The sequence below is a fragment of the Liolophura sinensis genome, chromosome 10, assembly GCF_032854445.1.
Source record: "Liolophura sinensis isolate JHLJ2023 chromosome 10, CUHK_Ljap_v2, whole genome shotgun sequence".
Taxonomy (NCBI): domain Eukaryota; kingdom Metazoa; phylum Mollusca; class Polyplacophora; order Chitonida; family Chitonidae; genus Liolophura; species Liolophura sinensis.
Window position 1 is genome coordinate 5806359 of NC_088304.1, and position 17017 is coordinate 5823375.

The 17017-nt window shown below is 38.4% G+C and overlaps 1 protein-coding gene across 1 annotated transcript in view; it reads right to left on the reverse strand.

Moving 5' to 3' along the window:
• The window catches only part of LOC135476454 (cingulin-like protein 1), an 86923-nt gene extending 71274 nt beyond the window's left edge, over positions 1-15649 (reverse strand). The window contains exons 1-4 of the mRNA XM_064756484.1: positions 15556-15649; positions 13009-13151; positions 11135-11228; positions 10176-10310 (exon numbers count right to left, since the gene is read on the reverse strand). Of these exons, the coding sequence (XP_064612554.1) occupies positions 10176-10310; positions 11135-11228; positions 13009-13151; positions 15556-15649 (466 nt within the window). The remainder of the gene's footprint in view (positions 1-10175; positions 10311-11134; positions 11229-13008; positions 13152-15555) is intronic.
• Positions 15650-17017: the final 1368 nt, after the last annotated feature.

Below are 17017 nucleotides of genomic sequence, written 5' to 3' on the forward strand. Positions count from 1 at the left end.
CGATGTTGGTAAAACTTGTCACTGCACCAGTGCCTAACAGGTACATTTACATGAATGCTCAGGCAAGTTCTACAGAATCATACCTTCACAATACTGACTCAATCAGGCAGCCGCTCATTCAATGAGCTTGCTGTCACAACAATTTGTGTCCATCCAGGTGGGAAATTCACTTCATCATGTGAGATGACGCCAATAACCTCCAGGCCACATTAAGTCTCAGGGAGCTAAGCATAGACACCTGTGGAGCTCGTTAATGTGTAGCCTTGCGGTTTAACAAAGTCCTCATTAATTTTTCGGTCACATGACAAGGAGGAGACATTAGGTGTGTGTACCTATACTGTGTCACAGTCGTCAGATGACAGGTGAATTTACCTGTATGGTCAGATGAGATATCTGTCATGACTCTAAATGATGTATCCATGCTTCCTGACCATTCAGACTTACCTCCAACTTCTTTGTCTGCTAATCGATTCCGTCCAAATCAATGACAGGAATAATGACCGCTAGCAAGTTTATTAATCTCCCTATCCGCCCGATTCTCTGATCTCGCTTGACAATAGATTACCAGTTTTCAGTGACAATTAAGGACAGCCAGCTATTCCAAATTTGAATGTAAACTATAAATCTGACATATTTTCTGAGATCATTGTTCCAGTATACAATATACTGATTTATTTATTCATTTATTTGATTGGTGTTTAACTTCGTGTAATACTTCACTTATACGATGGCTGCCAGCATTATGGTGTGAGGAAACCGGGTAAAGACCAGGCCAAACCCACGATCATCCGCAGGTTGCTGACAGACCTTCCCACGTATGGCCCAAGAGGAAGCCAGCTTGAGCTGGACTTGGACTCACAGTGACCGCATGGGTGAGAGGCTCTGGGGTGAGTGTGCTGCACTGGCGTGCTAACCACCTCAGTCATGGAGAACCCCCGGACAATATATGTGTAAGCAGTTGATAGTACTCTTGCTCTGGGCATTAGCACAATTTAAGGTTAACTGAACTGCACTTATAAGCCACATAGGAGACATTTTATCTGTTACGGTAAACCTGCACACTTCAGTTTCCCAAAGCCATAAAACTGACCACCATCGTATAAATGAACTTAAATTTGGTAGCTACCAAACAGCTCACCTGTAGAAGACACTTGAATGCAGGACTTGGGCTCACAGCATAATTTACTGAATTTGGTAATTTACGGTAATTAATACGCACACAGAGCATCAGCAATTGAGCGTACATGTGAATGTGAAACTCCAGGTCAATACATGCAGTACTTTCTGAGAAACCACCCCTCACACTTTGCAAAACATTGCTTCTTTTATATACAAAATATAAATTTTGTAATTTACGGTATTTAATATGCACACTGCAAATCAACAATGCCACATCCCCTATGTGTCATTGTGTTCTACATGTGTGCAAAGTGATAACAGTCATTACCTGGATTATTGGTACCTTCTACACAGGAGAGTTATGAGACCAATGTAAAATCACGTAAGTCATGGGAAGTTAGGGGAAGGTGAGCATATGTATTTTACAGTGGCAAATGGAGTATTAAAACTGTGAACAGAGAAAGTGATCTTCTGTTATGAACTCGGTGATAAGTTATAACTAGTGACACAAAGCCTGAGCTCAATACAACACCACCCTAACATTTTGTTTAACACTGATTTCTCCGTTATTGAACGCCAGTGCCGATTTTGTGTGCAGCTATAAACTAGTATGACGTTAAACACAGTCTCCTGCCTAAACAAATTTTTTGTCTTCTTTTAAATATTGAATATCATATAAAACAAAATTTTTTGCTTCCATATAGTAACTTTAGAAGTTCTTATTTTCATAATTTTATTTTGTTCATTTCTGCTTCTCGTGTCAGAATTATAATATTTTCATCGTTGACTTTGAAAGGCGTACGGATTCCTAATCTCAACACACCATAGAGAAAACATCACTCACATCTAACTACGTTGTTGTTCATTCATTCATTCATTCCTTCATTCGTTCTGATAATTCTAACACTAATTATGTGATGTACTCAAGAACATTTCACTTCTACGACGGCAGTTAGCATTATGGTGTCAGAAAAGCGGACAGAGCCCTGGGAAACTCCATGATCATCTGCAGGTTGCTGACAGACCTTCCCATGGACAGCCAGAGAGGAAGCCAGCCTGCGCTGAACTTAAAGGATACATGAAAAGGAACTATAAAACAAATATTATGTTTTCATTCCAAATGAAAAAAATGATGCCATGGAATTTTTGTTAAAAACATTTCATTTTGGTGGCATTTTTGCACCTCTTTATTATCCCTCTATATTATGCGTATTTTCCATCAATGGTTGGATTTTTTCAGAAATTACATCATCGTAGATCTTGCTCGGAACTCAGTGAACACCCGCTGAAGTGTCACAAACTCAATGGACCATGTCGCTACATTATGGTCAAGGTGACGTACCCAGATACTGCATGGTTTCCTCAGGCCAGGGTAGCGCCCCTTCTGCGCCCCTACACCTGCTCCCATTCGGTCCGTTCCCCACAACCCTGCTCCCATCTGGCCAGACCTCTTTGGTCTGTCCTCCCCAGTTCTTTTTAAACAGGGACCATCATTGACGTCACTGCTGCTAGCTAGTTAATTTCAAGACTGATCGTTGGGGCCTTAAGAAAACTGTTTTTTGAAACCATTTTTACCACCCAAAGCGAAAGTAGAAAAATTTGTGTGTACTGTTACATGTTATTACACATGATAATCTGCACATTAAGAAATAAAACCAAAGCTTTTCATGTAACCTTTAAACCCGCAGTGACCCGCATGGGTGAGACGTTCGTGGGTCATAGTGCCATGCTGGCACCCTAACCACCTCAGCCATGGAGGCCTCCAAGGCCAGAGAGGAAGCCAGGATGGACATCAAGGTGCTTAGTATTCTTAAAGGAGAAGAAAATTTAAATATCAGTCAAATACCATTGAAAAGACTATGCATTTCCTCGCAGGTGCATACCACAGAGAAAATTCTAATATGTGCCTCAAGTTGATAAATTATAAATAAAGTCAGCACCAAAATCCTCTGAACTAGTCCTGAAGTCTTTTGTGTTAGGAGGAGAATTGCTGTCGGAAACCGCCGAAGTGCAGTTCATACATTTCCTGTAGAACTCTTCACAGAAGGTAGCGAACAGCACAGTTCATTTTCCATTTGACGATCAGGAAACCGGAATGTTGGACGTAGGTTCTGAGTTTACACGAACAAGCCGGCAATTTTAATGATTCTCAATGGCTGAGAGGCAACATAACCCCAGCATAAATTACAGGGTCTTAAAGATGGAGGATGCGATGGACTCAGCGATTTATGCCAGCTTTGCCGTTTTCAGGCTCTACGTGTATGGCGAGGAGAAATCACAAAATTATGCAAAAGGCACCACCAGATATAAAAAAATGTGCTCTTTTCAGCCTATAGTATCATGTTTTGAAGTTTTCTTCTCCTTTAAAGCTCCAAACAAAAATGATATTCACTACTGTAATACTTCTAATTTATATCAGACAGCTTGTTTTTAAGGGTTTAAATAGCCTGAGAGTCCATTGTACGACGATTGCAGGAATGGAATAGGAGAATAGGTATAATTTTTCTCAATGCTTACATGTAAGTCAGTAAGTCAGAGGATCAAAGCCGCATCTGCTTATGCGGGAACGTCACACTCTATTCAGTAGACATACAACTGTATCTACAGCTGGGACCCCCACAGGAGCTCATGACAGTCAAATACTTTATGCAGACTATAAAGTGCTGTTTGTTGTTTGATATTGGCTGCTAGTGTATTAAACAGTTTCGCAAAGATGTCGTACATGTAGGATAATTGCATATATTGGACAATGATACGGTAAAAGTGATGTATAAAACATTGTACGACATATGCACGATAAAACCATGTTGTACGACGCTTTGTGAAACTGGTCCCTGGCTTCTAGTAGGGTTATTTGGCTATACAATACATCTACCCTAATTCCTCAACTTTCGTTACAATCTATGTACATTTTTAATTTGATCTTAGGGACAACACTACATTGGTTGGATTGGCAAATTTCAGGGCTTTACAAAAAGCATACTTTTATAAGTCTACACAGAATAATGCCCTCCGAATATGCTTGAATAAACACCTTGTAAACACATGAAAAGAATTACAGTATGATATTTCTTGTTGCAGCCAATTGGATCTATGATCTGTATCTCTTGCTGACTTAGCTGAAGCTCTGAGTACAGGTAAGTCGGGAGAGTTGTCAGGTACCTAGTCAAGACATGAGAATACCGTAAACCACCTCAAATTTCATGCGTCCAATACTTTCACACAGCTGAAATGGCAGTAAGATGAGGAGAGAGATTAATCAGACCCCCACCCTCACCCCCAGTCATTGCATTAATCTTCATGTCATCTTGAACTAGACTTGAAGATCTCCCCATCGGTCATAAATTTTTCCCATTGAATCTAAGTATCAGGCAACAACTGTTATAATCTAATTAATAACAAACCTCAGTTTTGCTAAGAAATGTATTTTAGTGGCATTAAACATGTTATAATATAAATTATCTTAATTCCTCAACATTTTTGCATATGAAAGCGCAATTTTCAGTGCAATTTATGCACACCTTTAAGCTGGTTTTGGAGACAAAACTACATTGCGTAGATTGGCAGATTTCATGGTTTCACAAAAAGTGTAATTTTATCACTCTTCACAGAATAATGCCTTCAGAATAGGCTTGAATGAAAAGGTTGAAGAATTACAGTATTTATGTTTGCTGAAACCTACATTTTCCCTTATACCAGATATACCAGATGTACCTTCCAAAAAAACACTCAAAAAACATTCAAAGACCAATAATGGTCTAATGTTTGGCCTGTAAAAATGCCACTTTCAGATGCACATTACCGCCTTAACTTTACTTTAAATGCGGACATTTATGTCTAGAATTCTGATCAAAAAAAAAAGATCCAATTTCACACAAAATTCTTATGTGTCTCTATAAGGTGAATGATACAGCACAGTCATGGGGCAAATTTTTGGTCATTTACTGCAATGGGTGGCTGATAATTAAGAGATAATGCTCCTACAGTGCGTGGCTAATTACAGTTTTATGGTCAGTGGGGTGCTGGTAGACCTTCCCACTGATTTGTGGCTTGTAATTTTTGTACCTACATCTTCAATCACATTCACAATAGCTTATCATTGAGCTGTATCCTGTTCAAAGTGGTCTGTTCAAGTTATGCCTTACAGGAATATAAAATTGAAGCTGATTGGCTGACGATGGAGATAGGATTTCCTGGGTCAAATCTTGCAGCCTTAGTCGCACTTGAATAACTACAATTCAGCTTAGTCAAGGCATAGTCGGGACTTGCCTGTCTCTCACAACACCAAATCACAATCAATTCTGTATCTCTATAATATAAATAGTATCCGTATGTGGGAAGGTCTTCCAGCAACCTGCAAATGGTCCTGGCTTTCCTCCAATCACAATGGTGGCCGCCATCATATAAGTGAAATATTCTTGAGTATGGCATAAAACACCTATCAAATAAACTAATAAATCCAAACTATGAAACCAGTGTGGGTTTGAACGTCATTCAGTTTATTACAGACTTTATATACAGATCACACATTATGTCATATCAAGCAAGTGTTTCAGGTGTCCTTTAAGGCGGTGTTAATGAATTAGCAGTAAAAAACTAGGGCATGTCCCAGTAGTAACAGTCGTACGTTCTGTTTAGTGTGTTGTCCAAAATGCCATGTAAAACTTTCCATCTTAAATGGCACATTAATCTGATACATTGATTTCTGGTTATTTTTGTGGGGTATTTTGCACAAATATTCGTTCTATGTTATCTACTGTAAATCTTCAACCTTTTCAACCACTGAAGTAGGCCTACTCTTTTCAGTGAAATTTATGCAAACAATTATAATGAAAATGACACGACTAAAACATGATTTGTTTGTGTCATTAACCCTGCAAGCTTCATAACACTGTGCGACGACTGTTCACGACAGGCAAATGTGGAAGAAATGCTACAATAAAATTCTACTCTATCAGACAATTATCGAATCTGGTCTCCTTGTGCTGTTTATAAAGCATGCTGTTGTAAAACGAGAACCATAGTTAATTAGAATTATTCCATAATTATTCACGAGCAACAAGATACCTGTAGATATGCTCAGGTAAGCCCAGGTGTCACATAGCAACATACAACACACCTGTACACATAGAACGACATGAACCCACTGAATCAACCAATGATTACAAACCACCTGTATCATCTAGGTATAAAGTTGTTTGTTTCGTGTAACAAGCTGGGTTTTTCAAACTTTATGGCTGGCTTATTTATTTTATTTTATTTTCTTAAGAATGGATTCTCTGGGCATCTGTATTATATATGATACAAGACCTGGTTTAGGCTCCAAAGCAATTTTCAAGTCAAACACATTGCTGTGTCGATTTTGGCAAAAATTGATCAACACTGAATTCTTGGTAAACACCAAAAATTTGATTTGAATAGCGAATATGGATTTTTTGCCAACAGTCTTTGGTATGATCTCTTTAATTATTACATTTCACATTTGTTTAAGATATTCCCAAACTGCAACAAGCTTTCAATGAACAAATTTTGAAAAGAAAAAAGGGATATCCAGTTTTTTTTGGTACGTATGTTTACCCCAAACAAGCTACTTCTTAATTTTAACACCCTCACCTCTTCATTTTGTCTCATCATGATATTTTTTAGATAATTTTCCTGTCTTTTCAATGGTTTTTTGTTAACACAAATAGGAAAAATTGATAAATCAGTCCACATTCTCACAAGGACTTGCTGTGAGCTATAAATTAAACTTTAAATTGGTAGCCTTCCTATCCAAAAGACCACCACGTCTCCGCTTCCATCTTGCCGGGTAATCTGATATCAAACTGAAAGAGTATATATACTGTGACTTTACACTGATAGAAGCATGACATCTCACTGTGGCTACATGTATATTGCTAGTATTGATTTTACCTGTATCTACCGGCCACTTCCTATGTCATGTCAGTTATATACGACGACAACGATTAGACATCCGAGTACAGTCACCCACACATAGAAGACACGTACAGTGAGTGAGTGAGTGAGTGAGTGAATGAGTGAATGCTTGGGGTTTAACATCGTACTTAACAATTTTTCTGTCATATGACAATGAAGGAGCCCTTAGAGTGCATGTAATGTGCCTCCTTGTTGCAGGACGGATTTCCACCACTCCTTTTATCTAGTGCTGCTTCATTGAGACGCCTTACTGAAGGCAAGTAAGACACCCCCCCCCCCCCAGCCATTATACTGATACGCGTCTATCTCTTCATGCTGAACATCAAGCGAGGAAGATACAACTCCCTCTTTTGATACATGCACCAGAACCTCCATATGCGTGTGAACTGCCTATGAAAGGGTAGTACAGACAGCATAAATACTACAGGTGTAAACGCTACACCTTTTTTAATGTCCTCGGCATATTCATGGATTCTAAATAATATCAGTGATTTTTATTACCCTAAATAAACATCGATTTCGTCCGTGACTAACTTGCCCATTTTTCTTGGTTCTGAGAGAAAGGTGTTTTGAGGTTTCTGAGGAAAATGGGATGATATTCTTCTGGAAACTTGTAAGTTTCAGCACCAAAAATAATATTTTGCAACATTTATTTGCCTCTAAAAATGCACTTTTGTGGGCAAAATTTTTAGGCTATATACGCCAGAATTCTTGAATATGGCACTACCAAATAAAAGAAGTATTTTTGTTTTATACGTGAATAGTAACTTCTCAAATATGGCACTACCAACTAATGTAAATATTTTTGTTCTACAAGTGAATGAAAAATTCTCCAATATGGCACTATCAAATAAAAGAAATATTTTTGCATTATTAGTGAATGAAAATTCTTGAATATGGCACTACAAGATAAAAGAAATATTTCTGAGGAATGATTAAATATAAAATATAAGGGAATAAAGGAAAAAATAGCTGATACTGTGGATAATTTTTAACCCTTTTTATATAATAAAACATGAACTTTCGCTGCCTCCTTGGTCTGCCAGCAACCTGTGGATGGTTGTGGGTTAACATGCAACAAATGTATTCAAAATGTTTTATATGCAAGACCTTAATATTCCACACACATTATTTATTAGATATTATAGGCCTTTCATGAAAATTTCAAATAGTATTAAAAGAGCAGAATGTCAAAAAGTACAGGTATGACATGGACCAGAGCAATCTGCAGCCATATTGGACACCTTCTTTCTGTGAAAAGTACAGTTGTTTTAATTATTATGTTGCAAGTAAAGGTAAACTTTACATGAAAGATGTCTAATATTAATTAAATGACATTTGGGGAAAATCTTACGCATAAAAAAAAAAAGAATTGAATAATTTTTAATTTAAGAGTGTTACTGTGTTTTTTCTGGAGCACCTGATTTGTGAATGTATCAATATAGCTATTTCAGACAATTCTGACAAATTGGCAGAGACCAGCAAGGAAGAGAGATAGCCCATCCCTGATATTGGCCCCAAAGATATTCCACTGCGAACAGTTCAGTGAGCTCAGGTTTCAATATCACAGTATCATCACTGAAACTGAACAAAGCTGGATAACTGTTCACCAGTAGAAAGAGTATACACTGGGTAAACTATCAGTGACAAACAGCCAATGGGATTTGTACACTTAACAAATAACTCCTCCATAAAGTAGACGCAATGAGGCTGTCAAAGCAACAAATAAATTATTACTGAAGATGAACCCAGCATCTGTCAAGTCACATTACACAGTTGTTCCCCTTGACTATGCACTTGTTGTCCCATAGGAGTCCAGCTGATAAGAGTGTTTTCTGATAATATCAGCCTCAGAGCATGACATAAAATATTCAGAGACATAACAAATGCACAAAATATAACTACGCCAAAAAGGTGTGTACAACTGGCAGTACTACCAACATCATGATAAGATCAAAGTTTCATGAAATGGATAGTCACACTCATTAACAAATACACTGTGCTGTATAATGTTTATTTATATTTTAAAAAAATAAAGGAATGTTTCAGATTGCATGGATATTTTCCTAAAAAACAATAAGTGGGCACTGAAATGTGAATGAATAAGCATAGTCAACTTACTCACAATAAGTCCAGGAAATCACCAAGCACCAAAACCTCGTAGATGTTTCGCATCTTGTTCAGGTGAAACTGGTTAGGGTGCACTTATATACTTGTTACCCCCGGTACACTTTTCATAACTTTTCATAATTTGACTGACTAAATGGTGACTTGTCCATATATCATTTCCTTCAGCGGATGAATTACTGATAGAACATTCACCTATGTACAGACATTAAACATTAATAGATCATGTATGTATATACATCCCATACTCTTTTTTTTAATAAATATATTTTTAGAATCGATGCATTCCACCATTAAACACTAGCCTGAATAATACAAGATTTACAACATTTATTTCATCACTGTTACTCAAACAGATCTCCACAGCTTTTTTTCTCCAGAACAATATGAATAACTGGTCTGAATTCCTTTCATCTTGTCTCATACTGATATAACAGTTTCCTGTTTTTTTCTGTTTTATTTCATACAAACTCTTTTGACTTTCAAACATATATAAGAAGAAAAATTGTAGATTTTATTCTCAATCTGCTTTTTGTTCCATAAGGTCACAGTCTGGCTGAAATGACATATTTTTGTATGGCAAAGAAATTTTTTTCTCTGACTATCTTTTTCGTAGGTGTACGATCCCATGGAGTATACGCTTATGTTAAAAGATTAACATCTATGTAGTGATAAAGATTTCTCTTGTAAATGATAGCATTCAGGAGAGGGCAGAGCAGTGCCTGTTAACAGTTCAGTAAACCATTCAGTAAACCACTGACCTTGTCAAACAGAAACAGATAGCTGACAAACTTTCCAACACGTGACCTCATTTGTATGCAGATGATAGCAAGCAATCTTCATGCAAAGAGAATTTCATGTAAAACCACATAAACACCCCTGAGAGCTCTCACCCAGTTTTGCTACCAAGGCCCAGAGAGCAGTGGGGTTAGGGGTATCTATAACATTGCCTGTGTCAGTGACAGGTATCAGATGTATACAGTCAGTATTACCTTTTGTGGCTGGGATTCCAACATGGCTGGGCATTGCTGTTGTGTTTGTAGTGGCAGGAGGTGTCAGCAATGGGTCAGCATCTGAGGTTAGACTTCCTGTGCCTAAGCCAGTGTCTGTTCCTGTCTTCTCAGAATCTTCATGCAAGAAAACAAAACAAAACTTTAAAATGATAACATCACAATGGTTGGTTTGCTTGCGATGAGTTCAAAGTAATTCATAATACAGTGTCACCTTCTATTGAGTATGGTGGGCATGATTTGATGATGAAGTAGCCTTTTCATAGTGCTGCCTCACTGCAAAACCATGCTGAAACAAGGTGACTCAACACATCCCAGTGTAATGACCTTGGGCCAACTTTCAGAACGATCTATGCACCCATGTGAATTTCATTTTGGATACAAAACTACATTGGTTGCATTGACCAATTTAAGGGCTTCACAAAAATTATAATTTTATCAGTCTACACAGAATAATGACCTTGCAAACGTTCGAAAAGTTTGAAGAGTTACAGAAGTCAATTTTAAATGACGGACATCAGGACACTTTGGGCAGAGATTCTTGGGTCTATTGACTGACCCAAGACATCAACACAGTAGAGGTTCTTGAATCAATTTAACATGACACTTTTGGTTCAAACAGTTGCCAAGTGTATGACATCAACAGCCTAACCTATTCTCAAATACAGAGATTATGCTGAGCGAATTCACTGTAACTAACTTACTATCTATAATGATTACAGCATCACAATGAAGTTTTCTCCAGACGGGATGTTTTTATAAAAAAAGTTTAAAAAGACACTGCTTGAATAAGAAAACTGATTACCAACATTATTATGTTTTGGCAATCTGGGTAATTTTCAGACACGCACTCAATACTTTAAGGAACACAGTTTCATGGATTTTTCTTAAATAATGATTAAGAATTATACAGGCAACACCATACAGTTCAGTTAGATTACCTTTTAAGTTGTCTTCTTGTGACTGGTTCAGGTGCGCGACATTTACAAATAAAGGTTTTTCACTGGACAATGAGTGGTCTAGTGCACTGGACTTCTGTGGAAACCGGAAAAACAGAAGAATACTTCTATTATAAAATATGACTCTTATAAAATATTAATAAAGGATGATGACATAATGACTTTTTTTGTTTACTGCAGTACGATGTAAAGTAAGAAAAAACAAAAAAAAAACTCTTTGTTACAGCAATTAGGGTTAAATTCAAATATGGCAGAAATTCTAAATTCAATTTATTTCTTTCTTTGCTGGATTGGATTACGTTATATGGATCTACTCATACATATAACATAGCTGTCCGGTTTATGGGTAGAGGAAACTGGGAACAGTGGGGTTTATGGGTAAAGGAAACTGGAATAGTGGGGTTTATGGGCAGAGGAAATTGAGAACAGTGGGGTTTATGGGCAGGGAACAGTGGGGTTTATGGGCAGGGAACAGTGGGGTTTATGGGCACAGGAACCTGGGAACAGTGGGGTTTATGGGCAGAGGAAACTGGGAACAGTGGGGTTTATGGGTAGAGGAAGCTGGGAACAGTGGGGTTTATTGGTAGAGAAGCTGGAAACAGTTGGGTTTATGGGTAGAGGAAACTGAGAGCAGTGGGGTCTATGGGCAGAGAAACCTGGAAACAGTTGGATTTATCGGTAGAGGAAACTAGGAACAGTGGGGTCTATGGGTAGAGAAACCTGGGAACAGTGGGGTTTATGTGTAGAGGAAACTGAAAACAGTTGGGTTTATGGGTAGAGGAAACTGAGAACAGTGGGGTCCTGGGGCAGAGAAAGCTGGGAACAGTGGGGTATATGGGTAAAAGAAACTGAGAACAGTGGGGTCCAGGGGCAGAGAAACCTGGGAACAGTGGGGTTCGGGGTGAAAGAAACTGGAAACAGTGGGGTCTAGGGGCAGAGAAAACTGGGAACAGTGGGGTTTATGTGTAAAGGAAACTGGGAACAGTGCCATTTATGGGTAGAGGAAACGGGAGCAGTGGGGTTTATGGGCAGAGGAACATGGGAACAGTGGGGTTTATGGATAGAGGAACCTGGGAACAGTGGGGTTTATGGGCAGAGGAAACTGGGAACAGTGGGTTTATTGGTAGAGAAGCTGGAAACAATTGGGTTTATGGGTAGAGGAGGCTGGGTGCAGTGGGGTTTATGGGCAGAGGAAACTGGGAACAGTGGGGTTTATGGGCAGAGGAAGCTGGGTGCAGTGGGGTTTATGCATGGGTAGAGGAAACTAGGAACAGTAGAGTTTATGGATAGAGGAAACTGGGAACAGTGGGGTTTATGGGTAGAGGAAACTAGGAACAATGGGGTTTATGGGTAGAGGAAACTGGCAACAGTGGGGTTTATGGGTAGAGGAAACTGGGTACAGTGGGGTTTATGGGCAGAGGAAGCTGGGAACAGTGGAGCTTATGGGCAGAGGAAACTGAGAATAGTGGGGTTTATTTATGGGTGCAGGATTTGTAAAAAAATAACCTCCATTGTACCAAAGCAGTAGTTCTGTGAAAGGCAATAACTATACAAATAAGAATCTCAAAAATTCGTCTATTTTGCCTGAAGACATAAACATGTCAACTGGTTTCAGATGAACTGAGGAAACAGGAAACATAGTAAAGGGGCATAAATCAGTAAATCAAACACAGTAAATCTACATCAATTAGTGTGCAGACATTGTGGCATAACATATGTACAAGTACACGAGGATGGACGATTAACACGACAAATAAACATGGCCACAGCAATCATGCTTAAAACCACTGACACTTGAGACAGCTACACGATTTGTGTGTGCAAGAATTAGGTTATTGAATTTACAAAGGCCATACCTTCAGGGAACTCATATCTCCAAGTTCTGAGTCGATTTTGTCAAGCACCTTGTCTACAGGGTCATCCTTCTTGACAGTAAGCTGTGGCGATACCACACCTCCAGGTGGGACAGTATCATCATCATAGTCCGAGTCTGACAGAGCTAGAAAACATAAAAAAAATGACAAGTTATAATGCACCTCCAGGTGAGACAGTGTCATAACAGTCTGAGTCTGACAGAGCTAGAAAACATAAGAAATATGACAAGTTATAATGCAACTCCAGGTGAGACAGTGTCATAACAGTCTGAGTCTGACAGAGCTAGAAAACATAAGAAATATGACAAGTTATAATACACCTCCAGGTGAGACAGTGTCATAACAGTCTGAGTCCGACAGAGCTAGAAAACATAAGAAATATGACAAGTTATAATACACCTCCAGGTGAGACAGTGTCATAACAGTCTGAGTCCGACAGAGCTAGAAAACATAAGAAATATGACAAGTTATAATACACCTCCAGGTGAGAAAGTGTCATAACAGTCTGAGTCCGACAGAGCTAGAAAACATAAGAAATATGACAAGTTATAATACACCTCCAGGTGAGACAGTGTCATAACAGTCTGAGTCTGACAGAGCTAGACACCATCCTTTGGCTGGACACCATCCTTCACCAAGTGCCTGAACAAGTGCACGTTAACAATACATGACATCCTGCAAAAAGTCCATATCATAGTGAATATGTAATAATTATATCTTTATTTATTGAAAGTCAGTCAGTCAGTTTGTAAACAATCTTCTTAAAGATCTTCAACAAAACAAATATATGAAAACAGTTATACAGTGACTATGGGCAAATATGACTTCACCCCCTACAACTGTCTCAACCAAAAGGTGAGACAGGGTAGTGGGAGACAGCCCATTACCGACCCCTTCCTGCCCCACCTTCTGACTGGAACCACCCACACACGTGCACAAAGCACAAACCATTTACTGGCAAATCTTTGGTCACATTTATTAAATTGTCGGATGACTAAAATCCATGTAATTATTCAGAAATAACTCACAGCTTCTGAATCACCTTGACAACAAGGACATGCACGTGTATAACACTAACACTGCGGGGGTCAAAATGTTTCAGATTTTGAGCTCTTCAGAGTGGTGATGCAGGGGTCAAAATGTTTCAGATTCTGAGCTCTTCAGAGTGGTGATGCAGGGGTCAAAATGTTTCAGATTTTGAGCTCTTCAGAGTGGTGATGCAGGGGTCAAAATGTTTCAGATTTTGAGCTCTTCAGAGTGGTGATGCAGGGGTCAAAATGTTTCAGATTCTGAGCTCTTCAGAGTGGTCATGCAGGGGTCAAAATGTTTCAGATTTTGAGCTCTTCAGAGTGGTGATGCTGGGGTTAAAATGTTTAAAATTTTGAGCTCTTCAGAGTGGTGATGCAGGGTTCAAAATGTTTCAGATTTTGAGCTCTTTAGAGTGGTGATGCTGGGGTTAAAATGTTTCAAATTTTGAGCTCTTCAGAGTGATGATGCAGGGGTCAAAATGTTTCAAATTTTGAGCTCTTCAGAGTGGTGATGCAGGGGTCAAAATGTTTCAGATTTTGAGCTCTTCAGAGTGGTGATGCAGGGGTCAAAATGTTTTAGATTTTGAGTTCTTCAGAGTGATGATGCAGGGGTTACAATGTTTCAAATTTTGAGCTCTTCAGAGTGATGATGCAGGGGTCAAAATGTTTCAAATTTTGAGCTCTTCAGAGTGGTGATGCAGGCGTCAAAATGTTTCAGATTTTGAGCTCTTCAGAGTGGTGATGAAGGGGTCAAAATGTTTCAGATTTTGACTTCTTCAGAGTGATGATGCAGGGGTTAAAATGTTCCAAATTTTGAGCTCTTCAGAGTGGTGATGCAGGCGTCAAAATGTTTCAAATTTTGAGTTCTTCAGAGTGAAGATGCAGGGGTTAAAATGTTTCAGATTTGGAGTTCTTCAGAGTGATGATGCAGGGGTTAAAATGTTTGATATTTTGAACTCTTCAGAGTGGAGACCTCAACAAAAAATTGTGGGAATTCCCTGTGATTTAGATCAGATTAGAATGCATTACATTTCATCTGTATCACTGTATGACTATTGTACAAAAACATGAAAATGTAAAATACAACAAACAATAGTCAATAATGTCTCAAAATTATGAATATCTGCATAGAACAAAGTGACCTTTTTGATGAGCTGGAGAGAATTTTAGGTCATCATTTTCACGTTAATTTTAAGCTCTTTAAAATGAGTGAATGACCAAACATTTTGACCTTTCAGCAACTGAACAGAATACCAATCATTAATTCGACTAATTAAAGACTAACTAATTAATTTTGACTTCTTAACATGGAGTTTCAGATGTGGCCTAGCATTTATAAGTATAAGAATGAAGACATTAAGAAATATAAAATATGCCACAAAAACCCGAAAAATAATCTCATTGTTTTGGCATATCTTTCTTTATTGTACCTTATTGCACCTTTTAGCTTCTATGAAAGCTTCAATGAAATCAAACATCAAATGAGCACCTGGACTCTTACCTGTGGCTGAGCCACCTGGACTCTTACCTGTGGCTGAGCCAGACTTGATGATCTCGTCCTCACTCCATTCAGCATCAGCATCAAAGCCCTCCATCACACAGTCTCTGGAGCAGATGTTCAATGACAGTGTAATGATAAAGCTTTAGAATTTATCTTGATATTGATTGATTGGTATAGATAAGATCATAGCTGGGATAAAGCTAGAAATCTCCAATATCCAGAAGGCAACCGTTTTCTTTGTGTAAAATACCCCTCGACTGAAGTTCATGGAGCTGACATCAAAACTGGCCACAACGTTTTCTTTGCTTAAAATGAACTCCCGATGAAATAGATGTAACTAACATCAAATATGGCAACAAAGTTTTCTCTGTTTCAAATGAGCCCACAATGAAATAAATTAACTAAATTCAACTGTGACAACAAAGTTTCCTTTACTTAAAGTGAGCCTCCAACAAAGTACATGAAGACGGCAACAGATTTTTATTACTCAGTGTAAGCTTTGGAGATGAACTAACAACCAAATGGCAACAGAACTTTGCTTCCTCAAAATGAGCCTATACAATGCAGCAACAAACAAGATGGCAACATGCTTTCTTTGCTCACAATAAAACCAGAAGCACACTCACATTTCATCTGTAACTTGTGTGTATCAATTTTACATTTTTGAAAAAAAAAAGGTGAAAAACAAAATAAATTTACCATGGCTTGAAAACGAACAAAGTTGCCTGAAATGTAAATATGACCTTGCTAGTGAAGCCATGTACCAAGTTGCAAATTAAATACAATGAATGGGTTTACAAAAAATAGCCTGGCAAGCTGTGACAGACTGATGGGCTGACAGAGGCGGTGCAAACTTATAGTCCTCCCAGGTATCACTTGAATATTAATAAGTACCCAAGAATGGATAAGATTTCCTGGACTCGCAGAAAAAGAAAGCGGGGCATGTTTGTATAGAGGACCCAACAAGTCCTCAGCTCAGAACGAAGAGTCTGAAACCCTTCCATGATGCTGTGATACATCATGTGGTACATCACCATGAAGAAACTATAGTAAGTATGAAATTAAGACAGATTCATGCAAACTGAAACGGTCAACAGTTTTCAACGGGAAAATACAGAATACATTTGATTTCATGCACAATACAATATTTTTTTTTTATATTCACAATTTTCACAACTCGTCCAAGGGTTTTGAATACTTCCATACATGACAACAATGCCTGACAACTCCACCAAGGGATGGAAGTGGATGAACTGTTTTTTGGATTATTTGATTGGTTTTTAATGCTGTTATCAAACTTTTCTCACTTATACTATGGCTGTTAGGTAAATTACCACCCACTGTGAGGTACCGGACAAAACTTACCACCCACTGTGACATACTGGACAAACTTACCACCCACTGTGACATACTGGACAAACTTACCACCCACTGTGACGTACTGCACAAAACTTATCACCCA